The sequence below is a fragment of the Notamacropus eugenii genome, chromosome 2 (genome assembly GCF_028372415.1).
Source record: "Notamacropus eugenii isolate mMacEug1 chromosome 2, mMacEug1.pri_v2, whole genome shotgun sequence".
Classification (NCBI taxonomy): domain Eukaryota; kingdom Metazoa; phylum Chordata; class Mammalia; order Diprotodontia; family Macropodidae; genus Notamacropus; species Notamacropus eugenii.
Window position 1 is genome coordinate 461,074,382 of NC_092873.1, and position 12,299 is coordinate 461,086,680.

Here is a 12,299-nt window from a genome sequence, read left to right on the forward strand (position 1 = left end):
TGCTGGGGGTATGAAGAGTTTAATAGTTTAAGTATTTTTCCAACATTGCACCAAATCCACCAATAGTCTATTAGGGGGCCAACATTAGTTATTTTTGTCTTAACTGATTTGATGAGGGTATGGTAAAACCCCAATGATTCAATTTGTATTTCTCTATTAATTATTTCTCTATTAATTCTCTATTATTAATGATTTGCAGCACTTTATTATCTATTGTTGACCCCTCTTATTTCATCTTCTAAAAACAATTTATTTATATCCTGTGATCACTAATACAGGCCAGACCTGGAATGATTCAAATCTGGTCTCAGACCCTTACTAGTTTTGGGACCCTGGGCAAGTCACTTAACCCTGTTTGTGTCACTTCCCTCATCTGTAAGATGAGCTGGAGAAAGAAATGACAAACCATTCCATGATCTTTGTCAAGAAAACCCACAATATGGGTCACAAAGAATAGGACATGATTGAAAATGACTCATCAACGAGATCCTCTGATCATTTATGTATCGGTAATGGCTCTTGGTCTTATATCCAAGGTGTACAGGGAATTGATAGAAACTTATCAGACCTTTATCAAAGATATTTGAAGTAAAGATTTTTCTCTCATTAATGTACATTCTCTTTATACTGACTTTGTTTTTGCAAAAGTTCTTTGATTTCATAGAAGTAAAATGGTAGGTTTTGTCTTTTTGTGATCTCTTCTATCTTTTATCTGACTAAATTTTCCCCAAAAATCTGAAACTGCTCCCCTTCTTTTCTAGTCTAAGTTGTGTTTTTTAAAATGATGCAGCCCTTTATTTTAAGTTGATAAAATTTTCTATTCATATTCATTTATCTATTCTAAATTTCTTGGTGCTTTTGTAACTTTTTTTTCAACACCTTAAAGACCCTAGATCTTAAAGCTTGTAATTAGATTAATTGCAGAAAAAAATCAATCTATTGCTTTTTTTCTTAAAAAAAAGTTTATTAGTTTTCATTTCCCAGAATATTTTTATGTTGTTGCGTCCATCTACTTTGTCTTCATCGATTTCTTCCATTTATTATTTAGATAAAAAAGTTATCCTTCTTCTACATCTAAAGTGAACATACAATTCTCTTTATGTAAAAAGATTTTTAATTACACTGACATAATTAGAATTTATTGTTGGATATGGTGTCAAGAGGTTACCCACTGTTTTCAAAGGCTCTCAGTATTCTTGGAACATAAGTTCTTGAAGATCAAATCAAGCTGGATAAGTTTTGAGTAAGAGTTTGAAGATATTTATCATTTGAGGACAAGGTCAGCTATTTAGAGAAGCTCATCGTCTGAAAATGATGAATTTTTTAAGCCATCGTGGTTCCTGTCTCCATGCTATAAAAGAATTGTGACAAATATCCATGGAAGGATTAAATTCATCCATGAAAGCAAAGATCCTGTGCAGTCAAAGCAATAGACCATAAGGTGCATTTGGTCTTTAGCATTTAGACTTGGTTTTTGCCATATTGCTATCCACCTTTCTTGACAACTGTTATGGAGAAATGGTATCTTTCCTCAAAGATTAATAGCTTTGAGTTTATCAAACATTTATCTTTTCTATCAGTTTGCTTTTATTTCTAGAATCTGTGTTCTGTTCTATAGATCTGTTTTTATATACTGAGAATCCAAGAGCAGATGGTTTTTTAAAATAAATGCTATTTTATAGTATGTTTCAAATCTGACAAGCCAAGCTCCCATTCATTTTTTTCTTACCCTTTGATATTTTTGTCCCTTTGATTTTTTCATTTAAAATTTATATTACTAATTTATATAGTCTAAGAAAAATCTATAAATTGATTTGGGAAATATCAACATTTTTAAATTACATTCATCATCTTAGACTCATATAGTGAATATCCCTCTGTTTGGTTCTTTACTTATTTTGGAAATCATTTTGAAATTTTATTTGTAAATATCTCATACATTTCAGGGCAAGTCAGTTAACCTCTTGGTTAAGTCAAAGGTATCAAACTCTTGGCCTATAGACAGCAAGCAAAAATCCCTAGTGGTGTTAAACCAAATTAAAATGTGGATGGGAAATATTTGACAAAATGAATAAAAATACAATATAGATAATGTTAATTTGTGGTTTTCTAAGTCCATATGTGGCCTACAGGGAGCTGATTCTCTTTGAATATGATACCACTACTCTAGGTAACTTTCTAAGACTATAAATTGTAGATAAGGTGCCAACTTGTATTGATAGAGGAAACTTTCTTATCTAGCAGTTTCTTCTACCAAGTAGAACCTGTCCAAAGAGTTCCTTCTACTATCATAGATCTAATCCCTATTCCTATTTCTGTCCCTGTTACTATAGCTAGTATTTTTAAAATTATATTAAGTAAAAGGGGTGACAGTAGAACTCCTGATTTTGTACCAGCAATGGTAACAATGCTCCTAATGTTCCTCTGTTACTTATGAAGACTCTTGGTTTTGAAAAATGTCTTTTAGTCATATTAAGGAAATTCCTTCTATCGTGATTTTTTTTTATAACTGTTATCACTACTCTTTTTAAAAATAAATTTATTTATTTATTTTTGGTTTTCAACATTGACTTCCATAAGATTTTGAGTTCCAAATTTTTTCCCTGTCATTCCCCTCTTCAATCTACATTCAGACTCCAGAGTTCTTTTTTCTGCATGTGAATAGCATTTTCCATCATGACTCTTTTGGAATTGTCTTAGATCCTTGCACTGCTAACAAGAGATGAGTCTGTCAAAGTTAGTCATCACACAATGTGGTTGTTACCATGTACAATATTCTCCCTTGTTCTGCTCACTTCACTCAGCATCAGTTCATATAAGTCTTGCCAGGTCTTTCTGAAGTCCACCTGCTCATTATTTTTTATAGCATAATGTAACATGAGTTACACCCATATACCACCACTTGTTCAGCCATTCTCCAGTTGATGGGCATCCTCTCAATTTCCAATTCTTTGCTACCACAAAAAGAGCTTGCTATGTTTTGTACATGTGGATCCTTTTCCTATTTGTATGATCTCCTTGGGATGCAGACCTAGAAGTAGTATTACTAGGTCAAAATGTATGTACAGTTTTATAGCCCTTTAGGCATAGTTCCAAACTGCTCTACAGAATGGTTGGATCAGTTCATAACTCCACCAACAATGAGTTCCAATTTCACCACATCTTCAGCATTTATCATTTTTCTGTTTTATTTTGATGTTTTAAAAATTATAAATTAACACAATTTTATAAATGAATGCTCTTTTTTAGCTATTTAAATGATCTATATTGTACTATGTTATATTTGGGGACTTGGTCTTTCAATCTGTCCCAGGCTGGAAATGTAATGGCCACTCATGGGTCTAATACCAATTTGAATCACAATCAGTCTGAAAGTTTCCCAGTCTTTCCTGCCTGAGCTAGTTATTTCCACCTTAGGCAGACTGGTGGCCAACCACACAACATATCAGTGTTGGATTTTGCATAGACATCCAATCAGCTTTTAAACCAGCTGCTTAAATTTAAGCAAAACTACTTGATTCTCCTTAATAAATAATACATTTGTATGATGATATATTATACATTATATTTCATATATTATTATGATATATACTATCATATCATGCATCACATGTGTACATGTATGTATACATTTATTTATTATATATAAAATTTTATAAATTTGTCTAATTTGTTTAATATAATATAATAAATAATAAAATTCCTTTAATAAATAATCTGGAGAGTAGTTTTACCTTTCTTCCTTTGAGGGGCAATTAACTTGCATTTTGTGTATAGATACTTTAATTGCTTCTGGGGGAAAAAAAAAACATAGTACAAATTCTTCAGAACATTGCAACATTCCTCTTGCCCACAGTATCAACTGACAGTAAGATGCTTTGTCTTCTTGTAGCTCTTGTTGCTAACTTGCCCTACTAATTGCCATCACTAATTTCCTACCATTTTTATTGAGGAATATCTCATTGGGGCTCCTAAGTGAGATCTGTGCTATTGATCTTAATGACAAGACTTTAATTACAGACTTTCTTGCCCTTACCCATGATCCTGCAGTGCTTGGCCAGATGCATTTGTCTTCCAGTTAGCCAACACCCTAATTCGGGTGGCTATCCTCAACTGCTACTTGCCAGAAAAGCTTATGAAGAAATCCAGTTTTAGCTATTTCTTGCCTTTTCCTTTCTCTTCCCTCTGATGTACTTCTCAGATATTGCCTGATAGGCATTTATTTCTTTGCTATAATATTGTAGTTGGTCTTCACATTTGAACTTGCTTTCTGTTTTGTTGATCTCCTTTGATTTCGACTGTGTTTTTGGTTGTTTTTTTTATTTAAATATTGTTCCTTATCTGATATATTTTTCTAGTTACAGACCCAACTTGTTTGTTCCTCCTTTCCCCTTGTGTAATAAAGGCATTGAGGACTTTATGTTTGCCTATTGCAACTGTTTTGACTGCTTCCTATGGATTGTCAATTCAATACACCTTTAGCTAGTGTTTTTGGCAAGGCATCATGATAGATACGGAGGGTGATACAAGGATTTAAAAGTAAAGTCTTTGCTTTCAAGAATCTTACATACTAGTAGGCAGATGTGACTCATACATAAATAAATAATTGCAACATACGTGTACTTAGCACAGTGGCTGACACATAATAGTTGTGTGATAAGTATTTATTAACTGGTTAATTTAAGAAAGGCCTTGGTTAGTAAGTAGCACCTTGGCTATGCTTTCAAGAAATCTGGGGATTCTAGGGATTGGATTCTAGACATCAGAGACCACCTATGCAAAAACACAAATGGATTTATGTTACTGTATTTTAAATTTTGTAATTATTTATAAATATTTACATAATAATAATACCTATCTCATAAGGTTAATATGAGGATCAAATCAAACTGATGTTACATGAATGTGAGTTATCATTATCACTTTCCCATAATTTTCTCCACATATCTATAACAGCTTTTTCATTAATCTGTTCAAATCAGCAACTCATTTATGATATTCTGATAATGCAGTGTGAACTTTGCCATTATTAGTTTTATATTTCTAATAAAACTCTGAGATTTTATTTTATGAATTTGGCCACTATTCATATGCGTGATCCCATTCATTGTTGCCCCAGCTTTCCTTTGATTGACTATTGTTAAAATGATATGCATAAATATTTGCATTCAATATATTTTCCGTAGACAACAATGATTCATTTTAGTTTCAAGTATATTTTATGACATTTTTCTCTTTACAAGGAGATGCAGTTCATTTACACTTAACATTAAATTTATCATTGACTTACCCTTTTTGCAATTATTTTATATTGTTGGAAGACAAGTTAAACTTTCATATTTTGATTTATTATTTTGGTAACTAAAGTTAATTTCACAAAACTAGGTATAATTACTATATTTTATGTGATTGCATGTGCAAGTTTCCTTGACACTTTATCCCTAGTTGATGAAAGACAGATGTTCTCTTTTAGATTCAACAGCTTCTGTCTTTTCACCACCTTTTTCTTTATGAACCTGAAAAACTTTTTCAAATATATGACTTAAATCTTTGGAGATTTGTATCTCTTACATTACAGTTTCAATTGTAACCTAGTTTGGAAAGATATTAACATCTGAGTCCTTTTCTCCATTAATTCTTTGGAATTGTTTTGAATTTTAAATGTCAATCTCTTTCAAATGAAATACTTAGAAATTGATTCTGAAATTGAGGTTCATGTTTTCTAAACTTATATGTGTTAGCATGCTAGGGATTCTTCCCTCTGCCTCACAAAATCCCTAATATTCATCCTTCACAATGAGACATAAGGAGCACCTTTCTCATGTTGCCTTTCTTGTTTCCCCCCATTTATTTTGTGTTTATTCTGCATATACATTCTGAATAAACTTAATACGTGATGTCTCCTCTCCTAGAGTATAAGCTTCTTGAGAGCAGGGATTGTTTGATTTTTTTCTCTGCATCTCCAGCACCTAATGCAGTACCTGGCACATAGTAGGAGCTTAATATATGCTTGTTGAGTGACTGATTAGTTGGCACAAGTTTTATTTCAGCTTCTTTTGACTTTTCTATTTTGGTACTTTCATTTGCGATTTCTTTCTTCTTCAAGGTGGCTTAAAAGATGATTTATTTTATCACTGTGGTTTTGAAATTTGAAGATAATCTGCCTGGTTGAATTTGAATTTTAAATTTATTCTTATTATAGCTCTTTGGATTTTTCTCATATGTAGAATATCACTTATTATTGAGAGTACTGGGAAGTTTCTTGAATAACTCCTTGAAAAGTGATGTCGTAAGTTATTTCCTTTTGCTCTGTTTAGGGACACTATCATTTGTAACAGTCAGTCTCCTAGTCTTCAAGCTCTGTAACTTTTTCCCACATTGTTTCCAAATATTTTCCAGTTCAATTATTCAATTCTTCCATATTGGCTCCACTATCATTCTTCATTCTGCTACATTTGTTTTTCTTTTCTACTTCTAATGATATTTCTATGTTATTTTCCATTTTTCATAAATTTTTAAATATCTCCATGAGAGACTTTTAAAGTTGAATTCAGGTTTTAATCGCACAGTTTTCTTTGTTGTGTTCAGATAGTCCTTTAACTGTATCTGAGATTTATTAGTTAAAATCATATATTCCTTTAATTTCTCCCAGGACTTGATTTTTAATAAGTTTGAAGCTTCCTTGAAAGATTTCCTTCTTTGAGAAGATTCACCTTTTGGAATTTCCTTGCATTGTTTCTAGTGTTTCTTCCTTAGGTCTTTTTCCAGGAATTTGTCCATCTTGCTTCACTTAAATTTCTATTTTTAAAATTGTATTACAGTTTTTCTTTGGTTTGCTCATTGCCTTTTAAATTTTTTCTAGAAATATGGTTTCTTTTTATTGTTTCTATTGCAATCATTTTGTTTGCTCATTGTCTTTTTGGATTTTTCTAGATGTGTGATTTCATTTTATTGACTATTACTATTTTCAAGGTGAGGGAGAGTTGTAAAGAGTTTTACTTCCTTGTGTTCTCTTTCTGCCACTTTGGATGCTTATTTTTTAAATCATGGAAAGATATAAATGGAAATTAAATGGAATAGGAATAGTGATCAGGATTCCCAATTTTAGTCCTAGCCTCACTAATAACTCTCTGTTTCAGTTGGTGAAAAAATGGTCCTTTGCACAGCTCTACTGTGCCTTCCTACAGTATGAGAAATGGCACTAAAGAATCTATATCCTTATGGGAAGCTTTGAATAAGGCAAAATGTCTGAACAGTCCTGAGCTCTTCAGAAGAAAGATTTCTCTAATTCATCCAAAACAGAATGATTCTTATGAAAGCTAAACCTTCTTTGCTACAGTTAAAATGTGAAATTCTGTTCCATTTTTGCTTTTGTCCCCCAGAACATGCATATTCCAAATGTTTAGGGACATAGTGGAGTCTCTTCCGCTTTGTTCCCACAATCTCTTCTACTGATTATGCTCAATTCTAAGGGGAAATTATTGTCTTTGAATTGGTTCCAACATTTTTTCCTTGAGTCTTTTAGAATAATTCAGAAAAGTGCTGGCTTGGTTGTGTAGGCATCAACTTTGTCCTCTCAAGAGTGTACTTGTTTCAATGCAACTTATGTTGCCTAAGAGTAGAACAGCTGTATGCACATCTGTGCTACTCCTGTGAATCAAGGACAAGAATTCTCTGATTATCCCTGTGAAAACTGAAAGACCTGCTTTCCACAAGCTTTGGTGAACTTACTTCTGTTATGTAACCTAGACATCCAAGATAAGTTGGGTTTTTAGGGGGTTGCTTACGCAGGGGACAAAAATTATAAGGTCTGCTGTTTGTTTGATCTTGGCTGTCACTAAGATTCTGGTGCAGAGAATTCCATTATAGACAAAATTCTTATTTTCCTCTGGATGCACACTTTACTCCACCCCCAAGAAAAGAATTTAGTATTTTACATCATTTCTTCACTATACAAATCAACAGCATATTTTGTAGAAAATAACATTTTATTAAGAATATTTAGAAGTCAATTGGCAAAAAAAAATTTTTTGCAGCAAATTTCTCTGATAAAGGTCTCATTTCCAAGATAAACAGAACTGACCCAAATTTATAAAAATGAGTCATTTGGTAATTGATACATGGTCAAATGAAAAGAGCAAGCAGTTTTTAAAAGAAGAAATCCAAATTATAAACAAACACAAAAAATGCCCCAAGTCATTAATAAAGAAATGCAAATTAAAGCAACTTTGAGATTTCATTTCACACCTGAAAAGCCAGCAAAGATGACCAAAAAAAGGGACAAAGACAAACATTGGCAGGGCTGTGGGAAAACAGGTGTTCTATGAATTGGTACAGCCAATTGGAAAAATTGGAAAGCAATTCGGAGCTATGACACAACACTAAGTTGTATACCCTTCTCCAAAGAGATTAAAGAAAGAGGGAAAAAAATCTTTATGTAGAAAAAGTATTTATAGCAGTTCTTTTAGAAGTGTCAAAGAACAGGAAACTAAGGGAATGTCTATCAATTGGGCTGAACAAATTATAAACTGTGAATGTAATGGAATATTATGGTCCTGTAAAAAATGACTAAAAGGATGGTTTCAGAGAAACCCAGAAGATGTATGTGATCTGAACAGATCCAGGAGAACAATATTTTAAAGACAAATAACTTTGAATGACTGATGAAGTCTGGTCAATACAGTAACCAACCATGATTCTAAAGATGAAGCATATCATGCACCGCTTGATGGAAAGGTGATGGAGGCAAGATGCAGAGCACACATTTTTGGACATGGAAAATATGGGAATTTCTTTTAATTATCTATGGATATTTATTACCAGATTCACTTTTCTTTTTCTTTTCAGTTTGTGGGGAAGGAAAATAGGAGGTAGAAGAAATAAATGCTTGTTAATTTAAAAAGAAAATAAAAATTTTAAAAAGCTTATTTAACATTATAGACACTTTTTACTGGTCCTGTGATTTAATCTGATTTGTAAACACCTGTTGAGGAAGCTCTCTCAACTAATGCAGGTTGGTCCATTGTACAGCAACTTAACAGTTTGCAAGAGTTGTTTGAGACACTGAAAAGTTAAGGTCCCACAAGTAGTGTGTAACAGGAACAAGACCTAAACACAGGTGGTTCCAGTTGCTTTCTGGTTACTATACCATGTTTACTGTCATAAAAATCATATGAAAAATGCACAGCACAGTCCCTGGCACATAATTATTGTTTAATAAATATTTATTGATTGACCAGTATTTTTGGTAAATAGAGGATTGACTTAAAAATGTCCAGAAGTTTCTGAATGCAAATTTTATTGTATCTACATCAGGAAAATAATCTTTAATAATTACTTCATTGAGTAATATTAGATATAATGCAATTCTGTAAACTGAGATGCTATCCATGATAATAAAGTATTATCGATGATTGATTCCACGCCAACTTGGGTAGTGAACTTTATGTCTTGACTATACCTGACAAAAGTCTGTCTTAGGGGATGTAGGGATAGAAACCAGACTTCAACTGAGACCAAGAATAAAAAGTTTAGTTATATGAAATTGAATCTGTGAGTCTTGTATTTAGACATTAGTATACTTTTCAAAAATTTCTCAGTTACTACTTCTGGAGAGGGGAGTCTGACATAACTAGCTTTGTATATGAGGAATAATTTTATGAGTGTTATATCCATATCCTTTTATCTGCCATTGAAAAATGTCTCACTTTTTTCCCCTTCTCTACTAAGTTTATAGATGTTGACAATTTCTTGACTAATCCACAAACCCTCAATCTGATGATCTCTGAAAACAAGACTATTGTGGCCCCAATGCTGGAATCTCGAAGCCTCTACTCTAATTTCTGGTGTGGAATCACCCCTCAGGTAAGTGCCTTGAAGGTCATGGATAGTAATGAAGCAATGCTGGATCCATAACCATCTTTTTCTTTGTTCCCCAACTCTATTGTGAAACAAACGTGCAAGTTTTTTTTTTTCAGAAAGAAATTGCTGTCTAGCTAAATAAAAATTTCTTGCCTGTGGCATCATAGAAGTGATGAGTTCCTCTTCTCTGAAAGTGGTGAAAGTTTTCAAGGAAAAGTTGGATGAGTCAACTCAACAAGTCAGCGGTCATTTGTAAAGTGTTTACCATGTACCAGGCTCTGTGCTGGGTCAACTTAGAGGGGATTCCTGCTTTGAGTGCAAGATTCAATTGATGACTTTCTACTTAATTTTACTTCTCTGAACCTCAGTTTCCTCATTTGGAAATTGAGGAGATTGAAAAAGGTGATACATTCCTGGATTTAGAGCTAGGAAGAGCTTTAAAGGTCATCTGGCTCAAACTCTAATTTTTCAGGTGAGGAAACAGGACCAGAGAAGTTAAATGACATCTTTAAATAAAGATGAAAAATAAACTCTGTCATATTTAGTAGGGAAAACCCCCACACTAGTAAGTAGCAGTACTGGAATTTGAATGTAGGTCTTTTGACTCCAAATGCAGCATTCTTTCCATGGCACCATGCTGAAGAAGAATTGTGAGGTTCTTTCCAGATGTAAATCGATTATCCCTATGGACCTCACATCCTTTCCCATGCTAAGATTCTGTGCTTTCTGGGAACCTGGCTGTCTGCCTTGTCTACCATAAATTCAGGGAGCATTCAACATGGGGTGTCCCAAGAGTCTTAGGGTGGGTTTACACTTTAATAGCTTAAGACTGACCTAAGACTTTGGGGACATCTGTATCTATTTAAGAATGATGAGTTTTAAACAGATTAGCATATGTTGTGAAATTTAAAGGAACACTAAAGGAGAACATAGTAGGATTTGGAAATTTGCTTTTGTAAAATTCCAATTGTTTTTTCTGTTGATTAGGAAAAGGGGGAGGGGTACAAAATATTATAAAACTATAGATTCTAGGTTCCTTGATGGATATTGGACTGGGTTTGAAGTTAGGAAGACCTGAGTTCAAATCCAGCTTCAGACACTTAACTAGCTATGTGAAGTTGGGCACTTGACTATAAATAAGGATAATAATAGCACATACCTCCCAGGGTTGTGAGGACAAATTTGAGAAAATATTTGCAAAGCATTTAACACAGTACCTTGCACTATATAACACATAACTGTATTACACAGTAGATGCTATATAAACACTAGCTATTAAAGGCAGCTAAGTGGCACAGTGGATACAGCACTAGACCCGAAAAGGAGGACCTCAGTTCAAATCTGACTTCAGATACTAACTGGTTCTAGTGACCCTAGGCAAGTCACTTAACTTCTATTTGCCTCAGTTTCTCCATCTGTATAATAGGGATAGTAATAATAACACCTAACTCTCAAGGTTGTTATGAGGATAAAAAGAGATAATAATTATAAAATGCTTAGTACAGTGCCATATAAATGTTAACTATTATTAAATATTCACTATATTTAGACTGGAAGACTTTAGAAGGCATCTAGTTCAACATTGTCATTGTATAGATGAGAAACTGAGGTCATCATTTTTCTAATATCACTCAGAAGGTAAGCATCAGGGCTGGAACTTGAAACCAGGTTTTTTAATTTTCGACCTAGCAGTCTTCCCAGTATTCCATGCAGCATTTCAGATTGCTAACTTCCCTCTGTACCAGCCCAACTTGAATACCCTAAGCCTGCAGTTCCCACAGTTTAATGTACACTGAAAGCTGGCATTTTAGCCTTTTATTCATGCCTTAGGAAGAAAAATTAAACTGACTGTGGTATGTTCATGGGGTAAGATGACCCAAGGGCCAAAAAGAATTATTTTTTAAAAAGTTAACAAATGGCTTTCCAGAATGTAATTTATTCTAATAACTAAAGGGCTGAATTCTTTATCCATGTCTTACCAGGGACTTGAATTTTGAGCAGAGAAAAGGAATTAACATTTTTGTGCTGATTTTTCCTACTTCTGAAGTAATGTTTACAATCTCCAAATTATCATTTACACGTCTTAGTAGGGTTGTAGTAATTACCAGCGAGTTACTATGTGTTTAAAAAGAAAAAAAAAACTTTTAGCTCCTTGGAAAAATAAACTCTTGTTATTTTAACCTGGAAAAATTTTTGAAAGCTCTCAACTAAAAAAAAAAATCAACCATCCTAAAATAGGAAAGGTGGCAAAATGAACACTAAGAATATTGAAAAAGAATTTTGTTTTGACTGTGGCTCTATAAACCCATTCCCTGGGAGGGGTATATTGCAGCTTCTAATTTTTCTTCTATTTTGCTTTATTCATTAAAGGAGGGTGTGTCATACCCCAATTAATTAATACAATGCAAGTAAACATAAAACACTTTGTTTTGTTTTTT

At 33.2% G+C, this 12,299-nt stretch overlaps 1 protein-coding gene across 1 annotated transcript in view; it reads left to right on the forward strand.

Moving 5' to 3' along the window:
* Positions 1-12,299, forward strand: part of COLGALT2 (collagen beta(1-O)galactosyltransferase 2) — a 138,639-nt gene that overhangs the window by 83,598 nt on the left and 42,742 nt on the right. The window contains exon 5 of the mRNA XM_072648410.1: positions 9,730-9,864. Coding sequence (XP_072504511.1) covers positions 9,730-9,864 — 135 coding nt within the window. The remainder of the gene's footprint in view (positions 1-9,729; positions 9,865-12,299) is intronic.